The sequence below is a fragment of the Balaenoptera ricei genome, chromosome 5 (assembly GCF_028023285.1).
Source record: "Balaenoptera ricei isolate mBalRic1 chromosome 5, mBalRic1.hap2, whole genome shotgun sequence".
Lineage (NCBI taxonomy): Eukaryota > Metazoa > Chordata > Mammalia > Artiodactyla > Balaenopteridae > Balaenoptera > Balaenoptera ricei.
The window spans coordinates 111,423,651-111,449,365 of record NC_082643.1 but is presented as its reverse complement, the minus strand read 5'-3'; the positions used below and the strand labels follow the sequence as shown (position 1 = coordinate 111,449,365).

The 25,715-nt window shown below is 40.6% G+C and overlaps 2 protein-coding genes across 4 annotated transcripts in view; both read right to left on the bottom strand.

Moving 5' to 3' along the window:
- Positions 1 to 4,687: 4,687 nt before the first annotated feature.
- Positions 4,688 to 25,631, bottom strand: LOC132366065 (cytochrome P450 2U1). The gene is made up of 5 exons (XM_059923382.1): positions 25,045 to 25,631; positions 12,800 to 13,435; positions 10,433 to 10,594; positions 9,082 to 9,249; positions 4,688 to 8,332 (listed from the first exon to the last, which is right to left on the bottom strand). The coding sequence occupies exons 1-5, from the start codon at positions 25,532 to 25,534 to the stop codon at positions 8,157 to 8,159; spliced, it is 1,632 nt and encodes a 543-aa protein (XP_059779365.1). The 5' UTR covers positions 25,535 to 25,631; the 3' UTR covers positions 4,688 to 8,156.
- SGMS2 (sphingomyelin synthase 2) overlaps positions 13,356 to 25,715 on the bottom strand; it is a 101,690-nt gene continuing 89,330 nt past the window's right edge. Inside the window, exon 9 of one of the 3 annotated variants that reach the window (XR_009503345.1) lies at positions 13,356 to 13,435. The gene's annotated coding sequence lies outside the window, so the exon portion shown is untranslated. Of the gene's footprint in view, positions 13,436 to 14,236; positions 14,253 to 14,314; positions 14,334 to 25,715 lie in introns of those variants that run through there. The other 2 variants (XR_009503347.1, XR_009503346.1) reach the window with 2 other exon arrangements.

Below are 25,715 nucleotides of genomic sequence, written 5' to 3'. Positions count from 1 at the left end.
AAGTTGATTTCTTAACTTATAAATTAGAAATTATCTTTTATAAAGATCCTAGGGCTTCCCTGGTGGCGCAGTGGTTAAGAATCTGCCTGCCAATGCAGGGGACACGGGTTCGAGCCCTGGTCTGGGAAGATCCCACATGCCGTGGAGTGACTAGGGCCATGAGCCACAACTACTGAGCCTGCGCGTCTGGAGCCTGTGCTCCGCAACGGGAGAGGCCGGGACGGTGAGAGGCCCGCGCACCACGAATGAAGAGTGGCCCCTGCTCGCCGCAACTGGAGAAAGCCCTCGCACAGAAACGAAGACCCAACACAGCAAAAAATATATATAAAAAAAAAAAAAAAAAAAAAAAAAAGATCCTAGTATTTATAAATTAGTTGAAGGCTAAAATATATTTTGACTAACTGTAATTCTCAGACATTTTCAGAGCCAGGTATTTATCTATTTATTATTTTTTTATTGAAGTATAGTTGATTTACAGTGTTGTGTTAATTACTGCTATACAGCAAAGTGATTCAGTTATACATATATATATATACATTTTTTTAAAAATATTCTTTTCCATGATGGTTTATCATAGGATACTGAATATAGCTCCTGTGCTATACAGTAGGACCTTGTTGTTTATGCATTCCGTATATAATAGCTCACATCTGCTCACCCCAACCTCCCACTCCATCCCTCCCCCAACCCCCTTCCCCTTGGCAACCACCAGTCGGTTCTCTATGTCCGTGAATCTGTTTGTTTTGTAGATAGGTTCATTTGTGCCATATTTCAGATTCCACATATAAGTGATATCATATGGTATTTGTCTTTCTCTTTTCTGACTTACTTCACTTAGTATGATCATCTCTAGTTGCATCCATGTTGCTGCATGACATTATTTCGTTCTTTTTATGGCTGAGTAGTATTCCACTGTATATATGTACCACATCTTCTTTATCCATTCATCTGTTGATGGACATTTAGGTTGTCTCCATTGTCTTACAGAGCCAGGTATTTAAAGAAAGCTGATAGTGACTCCTTGTGTTAGTTTTCAAAGTAAAATCATTGATTTTGGAAATAGCAAGTTCTTCATTGCTCTATGTGAGCAAGAAACATCACTCTAGATGCTGGAAAAATCAGGGGTGACTAGAATGTAGTCTTTGCCCTTCAAGGGCTCATAATGTAGTAGGAGAAATAAATATGGAACAAAATGTTGTGCTTTCCAGAATGGAATGCAAGGGGCTGTGGGAGGTGGTTAGTGAGGGGGGCGGGGGAAGCAAGGGTAAGACTAGCATTTAATGAATGCTTAATTTGCCATGCTCTGTGCTAAGCATGTAATATGTAACTTCTCATCCACTCCCATCAGCCTGATGTCACTATTTTTATTCTTTTTGCATATGGGAAAACTGGAAGCTTAGAGAGGAAAATAACTTGCCTGAGGTGTGATAGGCGGGAAGAAGAGAGGCAGGTCTTGAGCCCCAGTTTACCTGAGTGCAAAGTTGTTGCTCATAACCAGTGTCCTAACCTACTTCATCATGATGGATATATTACAGCAGAGAAGTGAGGATGATTAGAAGGTTTTCGGGCAGAGAAAATGTTTTGAGGACATTCCAGACAGAGAGAAAAATGTATATGTAGTCTGTGAAGGAACCGAGAATAGAGAGTGGTCTGGAAATACATTAACATAGGATAACAAGAGCACAGGGTACTTTTGGGTGAATGAAGATGAGACTGCAAAGGTAGGCAGGGGCCAGATGAGGGTGGACCTTTTTATGAGAATCATGATCTCAATCATATTTAATTTTTTTCAATTTATTTAGAATTGCACATATAGAAAAATTGTAAAAATAGTACAAAGGAACCCATATTATCTCTTAACTATATTTACCTATTGCTAACATTTTATCACATTTGCTTTATCTTATCTATTGTCTAGATCTATTTATCTATAATAGATAGGACAGATATTATATACATTATGAATAATCTCAACCATCTGAGAGTAAGTTACACACATCACGGTCCTTTATGATATTTCGATGCATATTTCCTAGGAATAGGGTGATTCTCTGACATAACGATAGTAATCAACTTTAATAAATTTAACATTGATACAACATTTCTATCCAACTGATCACCTGTATTCCAATTTAGTTAATTGACCTAATAATGTCCTTTATAGTTTTTTTTTTCCTTCTAGTACTAAATGCAGTCTAGAGTCGGGTATGGCATTTAGTTGCCATCTCTGTCTCTCTCTCTCCCTTTTTAAAATTACAGCTTTACTGAGGTTTTAGTTAATTTGTTTTTATTTTTATCTTTAGGCACCGGCTTTTTCATGAACATTAGTTTGTGTACAAGGAAACCATATAAAGGACTTAAATATCCTTGGAAGATATCTTTCAAAACTACAATAATTGACAATTCACTACATGCCTTTGCATAACAGATGGGAAGAGGGTTGCTAAACAAGCTCAGATTGAAAAAAAAAAAATACAATGAGGACAAATGCTGCTGAGCAGAGTACGATGGGAGAAAAGAGTTTTCACTGGTGGCATTTCCCTCTTTAGTGTCATGTTTTAGAATTAGAAATGCCAAATTGGTAGATTCCTTGTGGAAAATTTTCTTTTAAATGAGGCACAACCTAAAGAAAGAAAAGTCTAAGTTGTAAACCTGACTAAGAAGGAACTATAAGATATAGGTCATTTAGTAGCATTCTTATCAGTTGTTCCATTAGTAATTTAATTGTAAACATGTTTGAGAAAAATAGCTTAACCATGTTCTTCTAGTCTGTTTGATTTGACATTCTGAAATATTTTCTTAGGCTATTTTGTCAATATATTTGTACCCCTTGTCAATATTTCTTTGAAATGTAACTACAACTAGAGATAGCCATCCTTGCAAGTCATATTCTACAGTATGAATACGTTCATGTGATATGTCTAATATTTGCTTCACCATAAATCAGTGCAGAATGGGGCTAGTGGGAAGTAGGATAATGTGGATGAAACAAGAATTGCCCATAACTTCTGTATGTGTTTCAAAATGTCCATAACTTTTTTATGCTTAGAAAATATCAAATGTTTCAGAGACACATACAGATGTATTATTTTTACTTTTTAGACCTTTTGGGATTAACTTGGATTAATTTGGGAAATTCATCCTTTTGGGATTAACTTGGGAAAAGAAGTTAATTGGAGAAAAGATGTTACTTTAGTTTTCTAAGTAATTAACCAACTGTCCTAGCACTTTTTAAAATATATTATTCCTGTTCTTTCATAATGTGATGCCACTTTTATACACTAGAGGATATGCTATTTTGTTTCATTGATTCGTCTGAATATCCCAGTGTTACTACAAAACTGTTTAGTGATACATTACTTTAAAAGATAGTATCCACAATTTTCGACAAGAGTACCAAGACCATTCAATGGGAAAAAGACAGTCTTTTCAACAAATAGTGTTGGGAAAATTGTTATCCACATGCACAGAAGTACAGTTAGACCCTTACCTTACACCATATACAAAAATTAATTCAAAATGGATCAGAGACCTACACATAAAAGCTAAGACTATAAAACTCTTAGAAGAGAACAGGGAAAAAGCTTCATGACATTGGATTTGGCAATGATTTCTTGGATATGACAACAAAGACACAGGCAACAAAAGAAAAAATAAAACAAATTGGACTTCATCAAAATTGAAAACTTGTGCAACAAAGGGCACCTCTGGCCAGAGGTGGAAGAAATGGTGGAAACTGAGGATTTAAATAAACAGGGTAACTGTAGATAGTGAGGAGGGCTCTGAAGGAAATAAGCTGGGTGATGGGTGATGAATCAGGGCATATTTTAGTGCATTTAGGCTGTTATAACAAAAATACCATAGACTGAGTATCTTACAAATAACAGAAGTTTACTTCTCACAGGTCTGGAGACTAGAAGTCCAAAATCAAGGCATCCGCAGATTCAGCGTCTGGTGAGAGCCTGCTTCCTGGTTCATGGATGGCTGTCTTTGCACTGCATTCTCATATGGCAGAAGGGGACAGGGAGCTCTCTGGGCTCTTATAAGGATCCTAATCCCATGCATGAGGGCTCCACTCTCATGACACAATCACTTCCCAAAGGTCCCACCTCCAAATACTATCACACTGGGATCAGGTTTCAATTAATGAATTCTTGGGGCGCACACACTTTCAGTCTATAGCAGGGTGTTCTCAGGCAAGGCCACTTTAGATAGGGCTTTAGCGGAAGCCGTCCCTCAGGAGGTGACCTCTGCACTGTGACCTGCAGGAGGAAGACTGGGCCGTGGAAAAAGCCGGCGCTGGATTCATCTATAGGAAAAATCCATAGGTTCGGGTATTTTAAAAAACCCTTCTTCCTGAGCTAAGGAGTGTAATAGAGACAAGCACTCGATATTTCGCCACAATGGGCTTATGTAGATTCACCCCTCTCTCAGATAATGCTGGACTTTGACATGGGAAATAAGAAGCTTGGGCTGTGCTACAGTCCTGAGAGTAACTGTGCTCTGAGAGGATATTTTAAAAGAATTATCCTCCTGTCTAGAGATCATGCTTATATTATATGTGGCCATCTCCCTCTTTTTGGAAGTCTATTCCCTCTTCCTTTTCTTAACTTGACATCTGGTAAAAGAGAATTTTGTTTAGCAATTTAAAGAAAACAAAACCCCCAAAACCAGACATGACACTATCTCAGTTAAAATTAAAAGTTTAATATAAGCATCAAAAATCATGCTAATGATGAGGACTAAAAAGTAGGTATTAGGCAAACTTACAAAACAAAGTACTATTATTTTTACACTTCAAATAAATCATAAAGTAAAAAATCGTAAAATATCAACATGTGCAAGGGAAGCATTAACAGTCCTTTCAGTGATTTGCCATAAACAGATGTTTTAAAAGTGCTACAGTTTAAGGCATTATATTTTAAAGTATAATAAACATCTGATTTCAACATAATCTCACAGAAGAGTTTTTTTCTCAAGTTAGCTACAAACTGTTTGGTTAGGGGGTACTGAAAATGCATGTATAAATCGAAGAGTAATAAACTTGCTGATGCAAAGTTACTAGTGCAATTCTGAAGCATATGAAATTCCAGATCAGAACAAACTGCCCTGCTCATGGTACAGGGTAATTCACACATGCATCATCCATCTGAAGTCTCTAGGGGCTTCCCTGGTGGCACCGTGGTTAAGAATCCGCCTGCCAATGCAGGGGACACGGGTTCAAGTCCTGGTCCAGGAAGATCCCACATGCCATGGAGCAACTAAGCCTGTGCGCCACAACTACTGAGCCTGTGCTCTAGAGCCCGTGAGCCACAACTACTGAGCCCACGTGCCACAACTACTGAAGCCCATGCTCTGCAACAAGAGAAGCCACCGCAATGAGAAGCCCGCGCACTGCCATGAGGAGTAGCCCCTGCTCGCCACAACTAGAGAAAGCCTGTGCACAGCAACGAAGACCCAACGCAGCCAAAAATAAAAATTAATTAATTAATTAATAAAAAATAAATAAAGTCTCTATAACAACCTCTCCATTCACTCACAGTGCCTATGCATTTCGTTTCTTAGTTTTTCTTTTTTAATTAACAAAAATCCTCAAGGCACCTAAAGATTGGCCTGTATTTCATTAACCCATTTTGAAAATGCAGAGGGGCAGACTGGTATGAGACCAATGCAGAGGGGCAGTATAGAGAAGTGGTACAGGAAGAACTCTCCAGTTACGAAGACTGGTAGGTTTGAAATGCACTGTGGTACTTTTTCACTACATGTAGGCCGTAACTCTCTAAGCCTGAGCTTCATCAGCTACAGAATGGCATCCTCTTACTAAACATTCTTTAAGAATTATGTAAGCATACAAGTAAAGCATAAAGTATGGTGCCAGCATGAGGAAAGGCTCAAAAGTACGGCTGCTTATGTTATTATCACGATCCTTTCTATATAAGGAGTATAACGGGAGAATAAAGGAAAGGGCTAGCCACTTTCGGAGCATGTTCTCTTTGGCCAGGTCAGCTCTTCATTGTCTAGGACTGCTCAGACATTTAGCATCCTGGCCCCATGGCAACAAAAAAGCCATTAGCACCCCCATCACGGTGATAACTGAAAACACACCCACATATTTCCAAACAGCCCCTGAAAGAAGTCATTACCTTTTTTGAGAACCGTTCTTTTAGAGGGAGTTTATTTGTTAAGAAACAATTTAGTTATCTTAAAAAGAATAGGAATGCCTTCCTGTCCTTACAAGTCTTCAAGGATGAGATACATTAGGCCTGGTGGCAGGAAGAACAGTTAAGGAACGTTCAGTACAGTTTGAATCCTTTTCTCATAAATCCCAGTATTAAAATTCCAGAGCTCACTACTGAGGGCTCAAGTCAAAAGCTAGAGCTACATCCTTGTGAATAAACACAGCAGAAAGGAATTCTGCCATGAAGCCACTTATTCAGCTAGGCTCACTGTTCATGTAGTTGAAATAGAGAAGGCGGACGTATAGATTCAGACAATAACCTTTCCTCAACATACTAAAACAAGGGTCCACTTCATCCCATGTCTACAAAAAGTAAAAACTAAAATCATAAACAAAAAGATAATAACAAAACAAGTCCTCCAAAACCGACATAAGATCTGTGTCAAGAAAAGATCTAGGGCTTCCCTGGTGGCGGCACGGTGGTTAAGAATCCTGCAGGGGACACGGGTTCGAGCCCTGGTCCAGGAAGATCCCACATGCCGCGGAGCAACTAAGCCCGTGCGCCACAACTACTGAGCCTGAACTCTAGAGCCCGCGAGCCACAACTACTGAGCCCACGTGCCACAACTACTGAAGCCCGCACGCCTAAAGCCCATGCTCCGCAACAAGAGAAGCCACCGCAGCAAGAAGCCTGTGCACCGCAACAAAGAGTAGCCCCAGGTCGCTGCAACTAGAGAAAGCCCGCGTGCAGCAACGAGCATCCAACGCAGCCAAAAATAAATGAATAAATTAAAAAAAAAAAAAAAAAAAAAAGAATCTGCCTGCCAATGCAGGGGAAACGGGTTCGAGCCCTGGTCCGGGAAGATCCCACATGCCACGGAGCAACTAAGCCCGTGCGCCACAACTACTGAGCCTGAACTCTAGAGCCCGCGAGCCACAACTACTGAGCCCACGTGCCACAACTACTGAAGCCCGCGCGCCTAAAGCCCATGCTCCGCAGCAAGAGAAGCCACCGCAGCGAGAAGCCTGTGCACCGCAACAAAGAGTAGCCCCCGGTCGCCGCAACTAGAGAAAGCCCGCGTGCAGCAACGAGTACCCAACACAGCCAAAAATAAATGAATAAATTAAAATAAAAAAAAAAAAAAGAATCTGCCTGCCAATGCAGGGGACACAGGTTCGAGCCCTGGTCCAGGAAGATCCCACGTGTCATGGAGCAACTAAGCCCGTGCGCCACAACTACTGAGCCCGCGTGTGCCCTAGAGCCTGTGCCCCGCAACAAGAGAAGTCACTGTAATGAGAGCCCATGCATGGCAATGAAGAGTAGCCCCTGCTCACCGCAACTAGAGAAAGCCCACGCAGCGACGAAGACGCAACGCAGCCAAAAAGAAATTAAGTAAAAAAATAATAATAAGAAGAAAAGCTCTAATTCATTGTCCCCTAAACCCACGTCCTTCTCTGATGAAGTATTCAAGTCTGAACACCACTTTCATGTTGTCATGGGTCTTAAACAGGTAGGTCTTCCTTCTCCTCCTGAATTTGTTCTCCAGAGCTTAACAGTGCTTTGGTGATGTCAGAAAAGATGGAGCATTTGACCATCATTCATGCCAAGATAGAGAGAAAAGTCAAATTTTGTTACCGTCATTTTCCACGTGGAATGACTGAGGCACTGAGGGATGAGAAGAAATGCTCATTGGTGGAGGCTGCTGGGAATAAAATCCGTATCCCCTGCTTCCGAATCCAGTACTTTCGTCGCCATCCCCCAAGTCACGTGCATTACTAAAATGGTTGAAGTTTCCTTCTGAGGAACCCTCCAAGATGAAAGGTCCCACGTGCTCTATCCTCTTTCCAATCTCTCTCTAATCCAAGCCTAACCTAGACCTGCAGAGTTGCTGGATCCGCTGTCAATTACAGAAGGAAGAATCTGTTTAGAAGGACATGTATTTACATTCTCTGCACCATCTCTTCATGGAGGTGTTCTTTATCTCTTTGAAATGATTATATTAAACGGATGTGGGGCTAAAGTTAGACCGTATTTCCCAGTCAGGATCGGCTTCGAGTCCTTAGGCAAAGCAAATGTGAAACTCTGCATTAGGCTCACGAACATCAGGAATAATTCCATCTTTGCCAGCTGCTCTCCCATACATACCCGCTTCCCTAAAAATGAGACGAGGAAAAAAGGTAAGGATTATAATACCATCCCTTTTCCTACCTCAAAAGGGATAAATTTATGAAATTTCTAAATTGAGTGTTTTAAAGGCAGACATAGAGAGTTTTGAAATAAAATTGCCACATATACCCCATGGCTTCCCACAGCCTATGCTGATCAGAATTTTTGCATACCAAGTTCACATTTTAACTCCTACTCATAAAAATCTATCCACATCCTAGATAGGAACTAGAGACGGAGCCAATGAGGCGGGCTACCTTGCCTCCTCCTACTTACTTATTTCTTTCCTTGCTCTTACCTGGAAGATTAAGGAGAAAAGACATCAAATAAGAATCTCTAGAGCATTCCTTTTCTATAGAAAGAAGCCTATATGCCCTAATCTAGGAACCTAAAAGAGGGAATGGTGAGATTAGAGAGCCCACACTCTCACCCACCATTCAGGCAGGTCAAAAGCTGCTCTTAACTCCAGCAGTTCCCTGGGACTCAAACAATCACCTGGACAACTCAAAAAGGAAGATTTCTAGTCATATTTAAAGATTTAAAACCAATTGCTTTCACTTTGTTTTTAAAATCTGAAATAAACATAGTGGAGATGCATTATCTAAATTATTTCTCTCTTATATTAGCTTGCCAAAAAAGAAACATTTTTAAAAGAGTATCATGAAATAATAAAAGATTCTTTTGGTTCTATTTCTTTTTTAAATTATACCATTAAGAAAATAAAAGTTTAACTGACCTATCCCAAAAGGAATAAATGTTTCCTTTTTAATAAGTTGTCCTTGATCATCCAGAAATCGATTAGGGTAGAAATCATTTGGTTTCTCCCAAATGGCTGGGTCTCTGTGTATTGACCACAAGTTGGGTAATATTATCGTGCCTTTAGGAATGGTATACCCTTGGAGCACTAAAACAAAACAAAACAAAACCACAGTATCATTCAACACGCTTTTACTAATAACTCTTGGTATACATCACTCTCTCAAAAAAAAAAAACACAAGAAAACAAAAAAAAAAAGCTAGTTACATATCTAGCTTCTTAATTTGCTGAGAGCAAACTCTGAGGTACTTGAGGGCAGAGGCAAAACCTTATCAACTGGCATCCTCTCCATACCCTCCCAGGATCCAGCCTGAGACAGGGCACAGGAGTTGCTCTGATGGATGTTGAGTTAATCAATTAAATCAAATGATAAAAACATTACAATTAAGAGAAAACATTAAAATGGAAATCATAGGGCATTTCAGGTGAACTTTCCCAAAGAATTACAAATTCCTAATACTTGTATACAATTTTACAGTTCCCAGTCTTTTATATCACACAATACAATGAAGAAGGTAAACTGAGGTAAAGGGATGTACAGGGAAGTCAATGCTGGTTCATACCAGCTGACAAGTTCATATGCACTTTAAACAATGCCCCAAGGATACTGCACACTCCTTGTATCTAATTTACACCAAAGAAACTGTTAAGTGATCCAATGTCATTTATACGTGATTGCCTCCTACAACTGTCTTGTAACTAGATTTAAGCCCATTTCATCACGAGCTATCTCCAGAGGACGAAAACTCCTTGCTATGAGGGATGCTTACAGTGAGTCTGAGTGCCTGAATGTCAAGGACACTGTAGGTGAAAGGCTGAAACATGTGCCTTCAGAATCAGATGGGCTCTTCTAATTCTTTAATACTTGTGCTTCAGTTGCAGAACCGTAAAAAATGAAGTAGAATAATTCCCAGTTAAACCCCTTAATTTCATAATTAGGCTCGCTCTTCGGACCTCCAAGAACAGGAGGACTGAGAGGGGCCTTTGTTAATTCTGGAGTTTTTTTCTGCCAGTACAGCCACCTTAAACGGCAGCATAATTTGACCAGTGTAAGTGTGCACGCTCTGAAGGCTAGAGAGCTATTTACCAAACAGGCGGGGCTGGAACGCCAGCCAGTACAGCAGATAAGGGACAGCTGAGGCGGAAGCATCCTCTGGACATCTGATTATCCATGACAACAAACCCTTGCCACACCCTCACCTCAAGTCCTCTGGATGAAGGGGACGGGCTTCCCTCAAGGGCGTTCCAAGGAGGAAGGCCCTGGACTTGCCTGTTTTCTCTGAGGTCATGTGAGGGATGGAGAGTGGCACCACCACGCTCAGCCTCTGAACCTCCATGATGGTGGCTTCTGTGTAGGGCATCCGGGCCTTGTCAGTGAGGGAAGGGGCACGGTCACCACCAATGACCCTTTCAATTTCTTCATGAACCTTTTCTATACAGAAAAAAAAAGGAAAGCATAATCCAAAAGATAAGCCAGGAGAGACTGCCCTCCCATACACTCTTCCCATCACCATATCCACACAGCTGATAAGTCGGCAGCACAGGCCTGACTTGGCCTCAGTGAAGTGAAGCGCTGGTCAGATATTCCAGCGGAGGCAGCTGGTCCCAGGGACCCTGTACCAGCCTGGGACTCTGAAGGAGGATGGCAGAACAGACAGAGCAGCAAGGGGGAAAGCACTCTGGATTCAGGAGCACTCTGAATTATTCTCTCATATCAACATCTGATTGACTCTTAAGCTTTTACCTGTGACAACGTGTGGTAGCCCAACATGACCCCCAGTGATCCCCACTTCTTGGTGTTCACAACTTTGTGCCATCCCCTCCCACTTTGTTCCAAATTGGTCTATGTGACCAACAGAATAAAGGAGAAGCGATGGCATGACCATTCTGAGCTTAGGTTATAAAAGACACTATGGCTTTTGTCTTGGCCACTTACTCTCTAGGGTCATTCACTCTGGGGGAAGGCAGCTGCCAGTAAAGCAGCCCTATGGAAAGTTCCAAGTGGCAAGGCCTGCAGCCAGCCGCCATGTGGATGAGTCATCTTGCAAGTGGATCCTTCAGTCCCAGTCAAGTCTATAGATGTTTGTAGCCCCAGGCCAACATCTTGATTACAACTTCATGAGAAATCCTAAGCCAGACCATCCAGGCTAAGCTGCTCCTAGACTCCTGATCCTCAGAAACTATGTGAAATAATAAATGGTTGTTGTTTTAAGATGCTAAATTTTGGGATAATTTGTTACTCATCAATAGTTAATGAATATAGGTAGGCACAATCTCATGTATAGTAGGCAGGAAATGGTCCCTCAAAGATGTCCACGCCATAATCCCCTGGAACCTGTGAATATGCTACCTTATATGGGAAAAAAGGACTTTGCAGATGTGATTAAATTAAGGACCTTGTGATGGGGAGATTATGCTGGATTTTCTGGGTGTGTCCAGCCTAATTACATGGGTTTTAAAATTGGAGAACTGGGACTTCCCTGGTGGCACAGTGGTTAAGAATCCACCTGCCAATGCAGGGGACATGGGTTCGAGCCCTGGTCTGGGAAGATTCCATATGCTGCAGACCAACTAAGCCCGTGCACCACAACTACTGAGCCTGCGCTCTAGAGCCCGCGAGCCACAACTACTGAAGCCCACACGCCTTAGAGCCTGTGTGCAGCAACTGCCGAGCCAGCGTGCTGCAACTACTGAAGCCCACGCGCCTAGAGCCCGGGCTCCGCAACAAGAGAAGCCACTGCAATGAGAAGCCCGCGCACCGCAGTGAAGGGTAGCCCCCGCTCACTGCACCTAGAGAAAGCCCACACACAGCAACGAAGACCCGATGCAGACAAAAAAAAAAAAAAAAAAATTGGAAACTTTTCCCAGTTGGGTTTAGAGTCAGAGGGAGATATGACTATGAAAGAATGGTCAGAGAGATGCAACATTGCTGGCTTCAAAGATGGAGCAAGGGGGCCACGAGCCAAGGAAGCTCGAAATGGCAAGGAGATGGATTCTCCTCCAGAGCCTCCAGAAAAGAACGCAGCCCTGTCAACATCTTGATTTTGGTTCACTGAGACATGTATCAGGCTTCTAATGTATAGAACTGTAACATAACAAATTTGTGTTGTCACTAACTGTGTGGTTATTTGTTGTAGGAGCAACGGAAAATAAATACACTGTTCTTCCCTGTATCCTTCCACTATGAACTTCCACTGAAATTCACTACCTATTGGTACTGATGTGGCGGAACTAGCTCTGTGACCTTGTGAAAATCACAGAACTTCTCTGGGCCTCTGGTCTCATCTTCAAAAAAGATGAATGGGTTCAGATGATCACTATGATTCTCTTCAACTCTAAAACAGTCTTCTCTAAAGTTCTTTCTTCATCATAGATTTCACACAGAATCAGACCTGTAGAGATTTAAAGCAGATTCAAGCAAGCTGTGACCTTAGTGCCACTGTCTAGAAACTTGGAGCTTCGTTGTTAACACCTTACCAATTCCCTATGAGATGCAAGTATTTCCATTTTGCTTTCCAGCCTGAAGACATTGCTTACTGACAGGAGCAACAGGATCACAAAGGTTGCTGATTTAAATGGAAATGAAAAAAAATATATCCTGGTTTTGCCATGAATAAAGGAAACATCTGTTTATTACCTTGTATGTCGGGGTTCAGTGACATATACAGGAGGCACCAAAGCAAAGAGTTAGTTGTGGTATCAGTGCCAGCAATGAAGAGATCGCCAATGATATAAAATAAGTAATCTTCATCAAAACTACTATTGCTATTATTTTTCCTCTCCTCCTCCACATGGAGAAGATACATGTCTATGAAGTCCTGAGGGTTCTCTACATCCAGAGACTCTCGATGGTCTTTGATGATTTTTTTAAGGAAAATAGTTAAATCCTTTTCAATCTGTCTTAATTCCTTAAATGGTCCAAAGGGAAGGTAATAAAGCCAGGAGCATATGTTGACCAAGAGGAGCTGGGTGTTCAGACAGATTTCTAACGCTCGTGACATAAAATTAAGCATTTTCTTAAACTCACTATTGGTGTAATCAAAGCGCTGGCCAAAGCACAAAGAGCAAATTATGTTAGAGACAGCATTGTTGACAATGGGGAAAGGATTGAAGAGGACTTCTCCATTCTTCTGCATTTCCTCTTTCACGTATTTGAACTCCTCAATAATCTTGGGCTCCAAGCTAAGCTTTCCCAAGCCAAAATGACGAAGAGTTGAATGAGAGAACTTCCTCTGTTGTCTCCAGACTGGACCATAATGTGCGAATACAATCCCTGCAAAAGGACACCAAGAAAAGAAGGTAAGAAAGAGCAATGCTTGATAATTAATACTGAACAGGACCAACCATGAAGGGTATTTGTATTTCTCAAGTCACTTGTGCAAAGTTCATATACGAACAGATAAAGATCACCAGCCAAGAAGAATGACTAGCAAAATTTAGTTATCAAGATAGTGTATGTTTATAATAACAAAAGTCATATCCAATTTGATTAGGAAAATTTGCTATTAAGCTTATTATTATATATACTAACTCCTGGTGAAATGAAACGAGTTTCAATGTCTAGAGTTAGTGTAAATTACAAAATCTTATTTTCATAAGAGTGAATACAGACTAAGAAAATATTTCAGGCTAGATAAATGTGAACAGAAGGATAAGCATGGTTAACAGATTGCACATGAGGGCAGGGACAATATCTGATTTTGCTCATCATTAAAATCCAAACTTCTGGCATAGTGCTGTATACAAAGGAGGAGATTGTTAAATATGAGCTGAATAAATCAACAGCCCATTGGCCATCAAAGTTTGGATCAAATAACTGGCAGGTAACCTAAAATGTCTGTAGTTGCAAACAGCCCTAATTTAAAAACATCTGAACTCAAGGGCATTCACAACTACATCTTATTTGATTCTCACTTATGTTATACATCTTCCACCATCAAACCCAAAAGAATTACTCCCAGATGTTGTATCAGATTGTTCTCAAATTTTCCTTGTTTCCTGTCACTTACTTCATTCTCTTTTCCATGGTGTGCTTTATTGTTTCAGCGAGCTCTTCTCCTTCCATTTTTCATCCACTTCATTCCTGCTACCTTCAAGGACATGCTTCATTCATTTAACAAATATTTCTGAATGCCTACTATGTGCTAGACACTGGGATGCTGTGAATACAGCTGAGAATGAAATAAAGACCTCTCTCAGTGGTTAAGTCTTCTCACAATCTTTTATACCTATATAAAATGACTCTCAATAGAAATATCCACATGGTCAAGTGTATTGGATTACTTGTCACTTCCATTTTCCTGCCTGGAATATTCCACACATCTGCTCAAATCTGATGTTGCTTTCTAGGCCTTTTGTTCAGGTGTTTTGTGATTTCCATTTGACATCATTTAGAAAATTTTTTTGACCCTCCTGTGTTGAACTCATTTCCTGGATTCTATGTCTTTACCTTATTTCACTCCTGTATTTTGCTGAAGCCCATCCTCTAATAGTTTCCTGGGACAGGACACATCAGAGGCAAATTTCTAAACATTTTTAGAAAATGTATTTATTGTACCTTTCCCCCTCCATCAGAATTTTGAAGACATTGCTAAAAGTGCATTGATGCGTCATAAAATATGTACACCTTCAATGTGACTAGCCATTATCAACTTCTTCTCCAAAGTGGAGAGTACACCAGAAGTAAATGAACGATCTCTTGTCAAATAGCTGCCATCACTTCGTAGTCATCAACATTTTATTTTTGCCAATCAGAGGGCTGAAATGCACCTCATCTGATTTTTATTTGCATTTCCCTGATTGTTACAGTGAGTTGGAGCAGCTTCTCATATGGTTATTGGCCAGGTTTCCTATTCTGTGATATGTACTTAATAACTGTGCAATTTTCTTTTTCTTATATATTCTACATGCATAGCAGACATTGTCTCCCATCATGTGAATTGCTTTTTCATGTTTTAATGCTATTACTTGATAAACATGTTTTGAAGGTAGTTCCATTTCTCAATCTTTTTCTTAGTGATTTGTGCTGCATGTCTTATTTTAGAAATCTTTTCCTACCACAGGTTTATAAATATATTCTCTACTTTCTTGTAAAATTTAAAAATTTTGCTTTTTCACATTTAAGCCTCTATAACCTACCTGGAATTTATATTTATGTTAGGTGTTCCTACTTATTGTGAAGAAGGAATCCACTTTTCCCCTTATTTTGATAACCTATTGTTCAAGCACCATTTATGAAACAGCCTCTCCTTTTCCCTACTGATCTACAACATTTGCTGTACACAGGCAGCTCAGTTTATAGGTTTTCTAGTCTGCTATATTGTATATTGGTCTATTTATTTATGACTGTGCTTAAAGCACACTGTCTTAACTACTGTTACTCTATAATAAGATCTAAATAGACTTTATAATAAGTCTTAATATCTAATAGGGAAGTTCCCACCACCACCATCTTGTTCTTTTTCAAAATTGTTTTTTGATTACTCTTGGCTCTTTACTCATATTTATCAAACTTTAATCAGCTTGTCAAGTTCTATTTTTAAAAAAACACCTTTGAGATTTTGATGGGAATTGCATTTAACTTACAGATTAATTTGAAAATTGCCTTCTTTATGATAATTGGACTTACCTGCAATCCAAGAATAAATCCAACTTTGGTTATGATACTTTCATGTTTTTTTAAAGATATTGTTGGATTTGGTTTCCTAATATGTTGTTTTTAAAAATTCATATTCATACATGAAAATGGACTATAAATTTCCTTTCTCATAATGTATTTGTCTGGATATACTCACCTCCTAAAATGAGCCACGGTGTATTCTTTCTCTCTGGAAGAATTTGTCTATAATTATAATGGCATGTTCTTTTTTCCTTACGTTTATTCTTTTGTTGTTTTTCAGATATATAAAATTAGCTATCTAACAATTTTCAGATCTTTACCCTAATAAAGGATAGTTAAGGCTGTACAATTGCCTTTGGGTGCCACTTTAGCTGCAGTCCACCAGTATTGTGTGCATGTCTTTTCAATGCATTTTAAGTATAAAAATTTGGGGACTTCCCTCGTGGTCCAGTGGTAAAGAATCCGCCTTACAATGCAGGGGACGCTGGTTCGATTCCTGGTTAGGGAACTAAGATCCCACATGCCGCGCGCCATGACTACTGAGCTCGCGCACCTCAGAGAGCCTGCGTTTTGCAAACTACAGAGCCCACGCGCTCTGGAACCCTCGCACCACAACTACAGAGCCCATGTGCCCTGGAGCCTGTGCACCACAACTAGAGAGAGAAACCCTGCGTGCCACGACTAGAGGGAAGCCCACACGCCGCAACGAAGAGCCCGCATACCGCAACAGAGCCTACATGCCGCAACTAAGACCCGACCCGGCCAAAAATAAATAAAATAAGTAAATAATAAAATAACTTTTTTAAAAAAGTATAAACATTTTTTTTCTATAATTATTCTCTTTTGCCACCTAGATTAATTTGGCTTATGATGATTTTTGACATTGATGAGGCTAGGTTTTTAGTCTAGCATGTGATCAATTTTAATAAAATTTCCAAATAAAGTTGAGAAGAATTTTTATACAAGCAGTTGTTGGGTACAGGGTCCTCTTTCCAACAGAGAAAGCTACATAACTGTCAGACTCAAATCTTCTTTATCCCTGCCAAAGTTTTATCTGCCTGATCTATCAACTATTCAAATACTTATGTTAAAATAATTTGCACTAATGGTGCATTTGTCAATTCCTTTTTTCAGTTCTGTAAGTTCTTGCTACTTGTAGATATATATCATGGCTATATATTTATATATAATATATAAAATATTTTAAAATTAAGATATATAAATATATAAAATTAAAATGTATTAAAAAATTGTATATACCTACGTTGTTAGGTACATATGTATGCTAGACAACATTGTTAGGTACATTCAAATTTAGAAATAAATGCCCTCTATTAGTTTTTCCAATATTTATTTACAGTCCCCTACATGTCAGATACTAAGGGCATACAGATTTAAAAGACACAGTCTTTGTTCTCAAGATGCTTCCAGTTTTGTGAGGAACTGGATAAACCAACAACTCTAATACACTGTTGTATGTTAGACTGTATTGAAGTTGCATATTGTACTGAATGTTGTATGGTGGATTGCACTAAAGTTGCACAGTTGGAATGCATGGTATTGAATGCTGCATTGTTGGAATGCACTGTATTAAATGTTGTATGTTGGAGGTGTATTGAAGTTGCAATGTAGACAAAGGAAAATGCACCATGTCAGCTGAGGGAAAGCAGTACTTCTCAGAGAGGACATCTGAGCGATACTTCGTTTGTAAATAAGGATGTGTATGAAGGCACATTTTAGAAAAATAAAGAACTTGGGGGATGTTAAAGAGGGTACAGTATTTCAAGAGGGCTGAATTATCTTCAGGGAAAAATTCAGGTTTAGATAAGGCAAGGAAATGGAGGGAACCTTCTCAAAAGAGACTAATGTCTGGGCATTAGGTATTTGACAACAATCTGACAGGTATGAAGTGCAAGATAAGAGGTGACCAAGGAGACAGTGCCGGAGAATGCCAGGGATGAGAGGCAGGGACAGAATTAATGGCCTCAGGGTTTCAAACATTACAAAATACCCATGTCATGAAGCCAGAATGGCTTAAAGCAGGGGTCCCCAACCCCCGGGCCACGGACCGGTATCGGTCCGTGGCCTGTTAGGAAGTGGGCCGAACAGCAGGAGGTGAGTGGTGGGTGAACAAGCAAAGCTTCATTTGTATTTACAGCCATTCCCCATTGCTCGCATTACCACCTGAGCTCTGCCTCCTGGTGAGTTGTGTAATTATTTCATTATATATTACAATGTAATAATAATAGAAATAAAGTGCACAGTAAATGTAATGCGCTTGAATCATCCCGAAACCATACCACCCCCTCCATCTGTGGAAAAATTGTCTTCCACGAAACTGGTCCTTGGTGCCAAAAAGGTTGGGGACCACTGGCTTAGAGTCTTAAGAGTGTTTGGAAGAGGTTCAGGCACACTCTGTAGTTGCTGACATCTCCATTCTTAGCCCTGAATGTATACAATGGATGTACACAAAGACTTCATCTCAAGGAGGATAATAACACTGAAAAATAAACATGGCTCCAAAGCAAAAACCAGGCCTATTGTTTGGGAATGACAAAAACATACCCTCAAGCTAGTCTGGCAAAAAGGCCAGTTAGGCTGTGGATGGAACCAAAAAGCAGGAAGAGCTGGGTGTTACTACCTCGGAGAAGACTAAATGCCACAGAACTCCTCTCTGCACCTATTTTTCACTTCTTTCTTCCTGACTGACTTCATTCTTTCCTACTGTGAACCAGCTTTTCCAAGAACTGGGAGCTATCTTGAGATGCCCATTCTCCCATTTTCACCACCGGAGAGAAAAGCCCTCTAAAGCCCTCTATTCTCTAGTTCTAACCTGAAAAATGCTGGGGAAGGACTCAGATGTTTCAGTCAGGTATTCCATGGTGATACCAATTTGAAATACTTTACATTTATTATTTGGCTTGAGGTTTCCAAACTATGCCACAAGTATCAATTCTTACCCCAAAACTATGTGTGGATCGATCTGTAGCTATGAACTCTTGAGTTCTGTGTCCAGCCCACAGATTCACTACCATCACAAAAAGGTGAGATATTCTGATCAAATCACCTTTGATCAGGGGTCTATCCCCTGACTAATCACTGTGGCCAGAGAGGGGAATTCATGTAAAGATATGGCATCTCCCATTCCAATCACAGTTAATGGATACAAAAGGGTGGTGGAGCCAGAGTTCCTCAGAAGAAGGGGTTGCTCTTGTCAGAGGACTAGGTGCTAGACAGTTGAAACAAAAATCTACCTCAAACCAAACAAAGGATAGGCTAAACTGACTATGATACATTCTCACAAAGGAATATTGTACAGTTCTTAAGAACTTTGTAGAAAATTCAATAATATGGAAAAATATTCATAATACTTTAAGTGATAAAAATAATTTTAAAGAGTGTGAAGAATATGTTTCCATTTCAAGGAAGCAAATATGTTTTTTAAAATACCTGTACATACAGAAAAAAAAATACTAGAAGACTGCCACAGATTGAATGTGTCCCTTCAGAATTCATATGTTAAATCCTAATGCCTGGCGTGATGGTATTTGAAAGTAATCTTTGGGATGTGATTAGGTCATGAGGATGGAGCCCTCATGAATGGGATTAGTGCCTTTATAAAAGAGGCCCCAGAGATCTCCCTTGCTCCCTTCACCATGTGAGGTTACAGACATTTGTCTGTGAGTCAGGAAGCTGGCCCCCAACAGACACCAATCAGCTAGCACCTTGATCTTGAATTCTCAGACTCCAGAAATAAATTGTTGTTTATAAGCCACCTAGCACATGGAACTCTGTTACAGCAGCTCAAATAGACTAAAACAAAGGTGATACATAAAAATGTTAATAGTGGCTATCTCAAAATAACACTGATCACAGATGATTTTCAATTATTTTTTAAAAGAATTAAAAGGAATTCTTTTACTCCTGTTCCATGTTTTATGTTTTACAATAAGCAACATATATTACTAAAATAAAAATAGTTAAAATACATTAAATTTGATGCAATTCTATGTTGATCACACATACGTTTTCTTTCTCTTGAAGCAGAGAAAGTGTTATCCACTGATTATATTTGCCCTTCCCTTCCATAGGGTCATGTAAGTGTCCCTCTTAGTGGGAATTCAGGCCTTCTTGAAATGAGCACGTAACTATTTAAAATATGTACTTTACTGCATTTACTACAAGATTCAGTTATCTTGTTTTCCTCATTCATTTTCAAATAGCTCAAATGAACTTTCACTTTCTATCTTTATTTCCTAATTTCATTTGTATCTTGTACCCCTTCGAGGTAGTCAATCCTGACTGGTCTATCCTGTACTTCTTTTCTACCTTTTTTTTTTTTTTTTAAATTAATTAATTAATTAATTAATTTTTGGCTGTGTTGGGTCTTCGTTTCTGTGCGGGGGCTTTCTCTAGTTGTGGCAAGTGGGGGCCACTCTTCATCATGGTGCGCGGGCCTCTCACTGTCGCGGCCTCTCTTGTTGCGGAGCACAGGCTCCAGACGCGCAGGCTCAGCAATTGTGGCTCACGGGCCCAGTTGCTCCGCGGCATGTGGGATCTTCCCAGACCAGGGCTCGAACCCGTGTCCTCTGCATTAGCAGGCAGATTCTCAACCACTGCGCCACCAGGGAAGCCCTCCTGTACTTCTAAAGTTCTTCAAAATTTCCTTTTGCCTCCCATTTTCATGTCTTTGCAATTTCCTTTGACTCTTGCTCCAAGTCTCTAGAAATCTCTCAAAATTAGAAGTAATCTAATTTCTATCAACAGGGAAACAGATAAATTACAAAAGCTAGAGGTAGAAAGATACTTTATAAATATATGACATATGTAAGTATTTAAAAAACATACCAAATAAAGCTATGTACTGTTTATGAATCTGAAGCAAATGTGAACAGTGATGAATGAGTTTATATTACTCTCTGAACTTTATATTTGAAATATTTTAAAATAAAAATGTGATGTGCATAAACCTTTGAGAAGAAACAGACCACACTTAAAGTACTCTTTTGGTAGCCTTGGCTCTGACTTTGTAAGTTTTTTTATTGAAGTATAGTTAATTTACAATATTATATTAGTTTCAGGCATATAAGACAGTGTTTCAAAATTTTTAGATTATACTCCATTTAATGTTATTATAAAACATTGGCTATATTCCTTGTGATGTACAATATACCCTTGTAGCTTATTTATTTTATACATAGTAGTTTGTACCTCTTAATCTGACTTTGTAACTTTATTAACTATTCCTGCTCAGGAACAAAATCAGATGGATGAATAAGTATGATGGGCATACCTGATGTAGAACATCTTTCTGGCCTATCTACCTTACTATAATTTTTATGCTTAAAAAGAACATCAACTTGTCTAAGCATGATAATTTGAAAAACTCAAATATAATAAATAACCTCCCTACATTCTAGAACTTGCTGGCAATGTGTTAGTGAACTATTTCCAGCACATCACTGTTCATGAAATATTCCTTCTCTTCCAGTCTCACCAACTTTAGCAGCAAAACTCTTTTTAAAATATCTTATAAAAATATAAACATTTAATAACGTTATTGGCCTCTAATTCCTAATACCACTTTTCTTTCTCTTAGGGTCTAGGCATCCTGCTTCTGGACAACTTCACATTTTACAATTTTGTCACTGGAAACAGCACTAAAGGTGGCTCAGGCACTCCTCAAATCTTGCTGAGCTGAGCCGCTCAGCCTTTCACTCCTGTGCCCTATCTTCTTCAGGATGACCATGCCATCCAATTCTTGATCTATGACGGTTACCCAGAACTCTTCTGCTTCTTCATCCTTCGATGGGCATCTTGAAATAAACTCACATTCTTCCCTTTTATTTTTCACTCTTGAAACAATTCCATTAAAAGATTCCTTGACTATCTACATTTTCCTATTCAGATGGCCTGTTCTTTATTCCAAGTTAAATCGACAAGCATTTTCCTTGTGACATATGGTTCTTGCTTTACTTTCTCCTGTCAATCACTTTCACCAGCAACATAAATTTCTTACAGCACATTCGCCCAACACATATCCACCAGAATACAAGAGCAGCATCACCTAAAAAGTCCTAACTGTCTCTTGGAGGAATTAATGCTTTAGTTGAGATGCTGAAGCACCAAATTACCCCAGGCTGCCAGGACTTTCCAAAATAAGGAGGGATCCAATAATAAGCTGTGATCCAACTAATACTTAGAAACTGTCTTATTATAGACTCTTAACCAAACTATACATCCACCAAGAAGGACCTCGAAGAAGAAAATCTAATTCCTACCTTTAAAAATCAGGAGGAAAAGACAGATGAGCAACAAAAGTGACAATATAATGTGGTAAGCGCATCAATAGATGTATGTATGTATCAATAGATGTATGCATGCATTCATTCATTTCTTGATTACCTGCTCTGTGACGATTAGTAGGCATACAGTGGTTAACAAGATGAGCCAAACCTTTGCCCTCACAGAGTTCACATTCCAATGGTAGGTGGGGTTGGTAATAGGCTAAATGCTTTCAAAGTTTTTAATGAATGAGGTTAGTGAAATATAAATGAGATAAAGTAAGTTGTGATATTAGGCAGTGTCTAAAATAGTAGTGAAAGGTAACAACTGGCCTGAGAGATGATAAGGAATAAACCAAGTAAAAAATTATCCCAGGGGACGACTTCCCTGGTGGCGCAGTGGATAGGACTCCGAGCTCCCAATGCAGGGGGCCCGGGTTCGATCCCTGGTCAGGGAACTAGATCCTACATGCGTGCCACAACTAAGGAGTCCATATGTCGCAACTAAGACCCAGTGCAACCAAATAAATAAATAAATATTTTAAAAAATTTTTTTAAGTTATCCCAGGCCTAAGGACGACAAAACCCAGTAGCCTGAGGCAGTCACCAACTTGCCAGGAATCAGCTTAGTGTGTCCAGAGCAGACACTGTACTTGAAATGTACAATAAAGGGAGAGTGGAAAGAGATAAAGTCAGAAAGGCAGGCAGAGGCCAGATCCTTTGGGGCACAGCAGGTCTAGTATGGAGTTGGAAACAACTGGTTTCAGTGGGGGGAGCGAAATGATTTGTTCTGATTCACATTTTTTTTTTTTTTTTAAAGAAATCCCTTTGGCTGCTATATGGATAAAAGATCAGAGCAGAAGCAAGCAGGCTAGTTAAAAGGCTTCTGGAGTAAGAAACGAAAAATGATGGTAGCTTGGATGAAATGTAGATGGAGAGAAGTGAATGGATACAGAACATGGATATATCTGCAGTAGGCTGACAAGACTTATTAACTGGTAGGGAATGGGACGAGGGTTTAAACGAAAACAGTGGTATCACAGAGAAAACAGTAGCTCACCTCTACCTGGGAGGATAGAGAAATATGTCACAGAACACATTCTCAGAGAGGTGACATTTAAGCAGGTATGAAAAAATACAACACAAGTGTTGGTGAGGATATGGAGAAACTGAAACATTGGTTGTTGCTGGTAGGAATGTAAAATGGTGCAGCTGCTATGGAAAATGGTATGGCAGTTACTCAAAAATATTAAACATATAATTCTCAGATGATCAAGCAATTCCACTTCTGGATTTACACCCAAAAGAACTGAAAGCAAGGACTTAAACAGATATTTGTAGACATACCATGTTCACAGCAGCATTTTTCACAATAGTCTAAAGATGGAAGCATGCAAGTATCCATCAGGGGACGAATGGATGAACGAAATGTGGTACATACATTCAATGGAATAGTATTCAGTCTTAAAAAGGAAAGCAATTCTCACACATGCTACAATATGGATGAACCTTAAAACATGATACTAAGTGAAATATGTCAGTCACAAAAGGATAAATATTGTATGATTTCACTTGTATAAAGTACCTAGGAGAGTCAAATTCACAGAGACAGAAAACAGAATGGTGGTTGCCAGGGGTTAGAGAGTTTTTAAATGTTCAATGGGTTTTTAGTGTTTGTTTCATGGTATAAAGTTTCAGTTCTGCAAGATGAAAAGAGTTCTGGAGATAGTGGTGATGGTTTCACAACAACGTGAATGACTTAATGCCACTAAACTGTACACTTAAAAATGGTTAAGATGGTAAATTTTATGTTATCTGTATTTCACCACAATTTTTTTAAAAAGAGAGAGGAAAAGAAAAGCAGGTGGGAGTTCTCCAGGCAGCCATGAGAATGGAAGAGAATTCCAGATAGAAGAAGCAGCATGTGTTAAGACATGGAGAGGGTGAGGTATGAACTGTGACACGTATGATTTGTTTTTCAGTGGGACATTTAGAATATTAAGACCATCATTACAATTCATTTAACATCCTGATGCAAAATTCTGGCTTAATCAGATTCTGAAAAGCCTGGATCTCTTTATACCACATGCCAGGAAGACGAAGTAGCAGTTCATTCACTTAATAAATAACTATTGACTCCTATATGTGCCAGGCAGGACAAGGAATAACTCTTGTCTTCCTAGATGTCAGTCTAGTGGTGAAGACTCACATTCAGGCCAAGGTTACAAAATTATGAAGCCTCAGTATTGATAAGTGCAGTGAAGGAAAAGTACTCCTGCAATGAAACTGGTTCTAACAAGGGAGACTAACTTACCTGGAACGGAAGTGAGGGAAAAAACTCCCTGAGGGAAAGACATTTAAATTAACACCTGACCGAAGGGTAGGATTGACACAGACGGAAACACCATCTGGGACCCGTGCCGACCAATAAGACAAAGGGGAACACTGATAAACAAAAAGGGCAAATGTGATATTCTATTGCAGCGGATAACATGTTTACCAACGCTCAAGACTGCCCAACATAGACTTCCATAAGCAGGAATCACAGAAACTATAAACCTATTGTATATTAGGTTTGCCAATTGGCTCTTAATCGTGTTTTCTGGACTTTCTATCTTATGGGGAAATAATCTTCTTAAACTCTTGCACCCAAAACGCAAAAGGTATAAATATCCCTCTCTCTTTCTAACACGGCCGAAGTTTCTCGTCGGGAACACAGCCTGAAGAGGCCTTGTTCTGGGAAGGAGCGAATACTCCTGGAAAGATGGAACCTATCACAGCTGCAGGGGATCTCAAAGGCACCGGGAGTGGGAGGCAGCGCCGCCCTCCCCCTCCGGCGCTGGGTGCAGGTGTGAGGCAGGCTGGGTGCGCGCGGCCGCAGGGGACACAGAACTCCCAGCCCCGGCGCACCTGCAGCCCCATCCGCGCGCTCACATGGCCCGTGACCCCCAAGGCTCCCGCGGCCGCGGCCCAGCTCACCCTTCCCCTTGGTCAGGATGTAGTTGAGCGGCATCCGCGGGCGGTCGCTGAAGACCTCGGCCTGCTGCACCAGCGCCTCGCGCACGCTGTGGAAGTCGTTGAGGACCACCACCAGGTAGTGGCCGATGAAGAAGCTGTAGATGTTGCCGTACACACGGGCCAGGTCTGCCAGGAGCAACTGCACGCCCAGGCCCGAGGTATTCAATTCTCCGGTCCTTGCCCGCCGGTACGGCCAGCTCTTCCGTCGGAGAAAAGGCGGCAGCAGCACGAAGCCGAAGTTGCCCACCACGGGCCAGGGCGTGGGCCCGGGGGGGATGCCCCGCTTCGGGAGCCGCCACAGCCAGCTCCAGCCCAGCAGCGCGGCGAGAACGAGCAGCAGCAGCGCGCCGCCCGTGGGGTCCAGCCGCAGCAGCCCCGGCGGCGCGTGCAGGAGGCGCAGAGGCCAAGGGGAGTCCTCGGCGGGGGCCTGGGGCAGCCCGGCGGAGGCCATGGCCTGTGCGCCCGTGTCCTCAGCCCCGGTCTCCTACCGCTAACCCCACGAAAGGACACGCAGACACCGGTACTCAGCCCCAAGACCAACTGCCCTGGAAGCCCGGGGGCGGGGAGGAGCGAGAGCGGAGGAGGCCGCTCCGGATTGGCTGCGCCCACCGCTTCCTCCCCAGCCCCTCCAA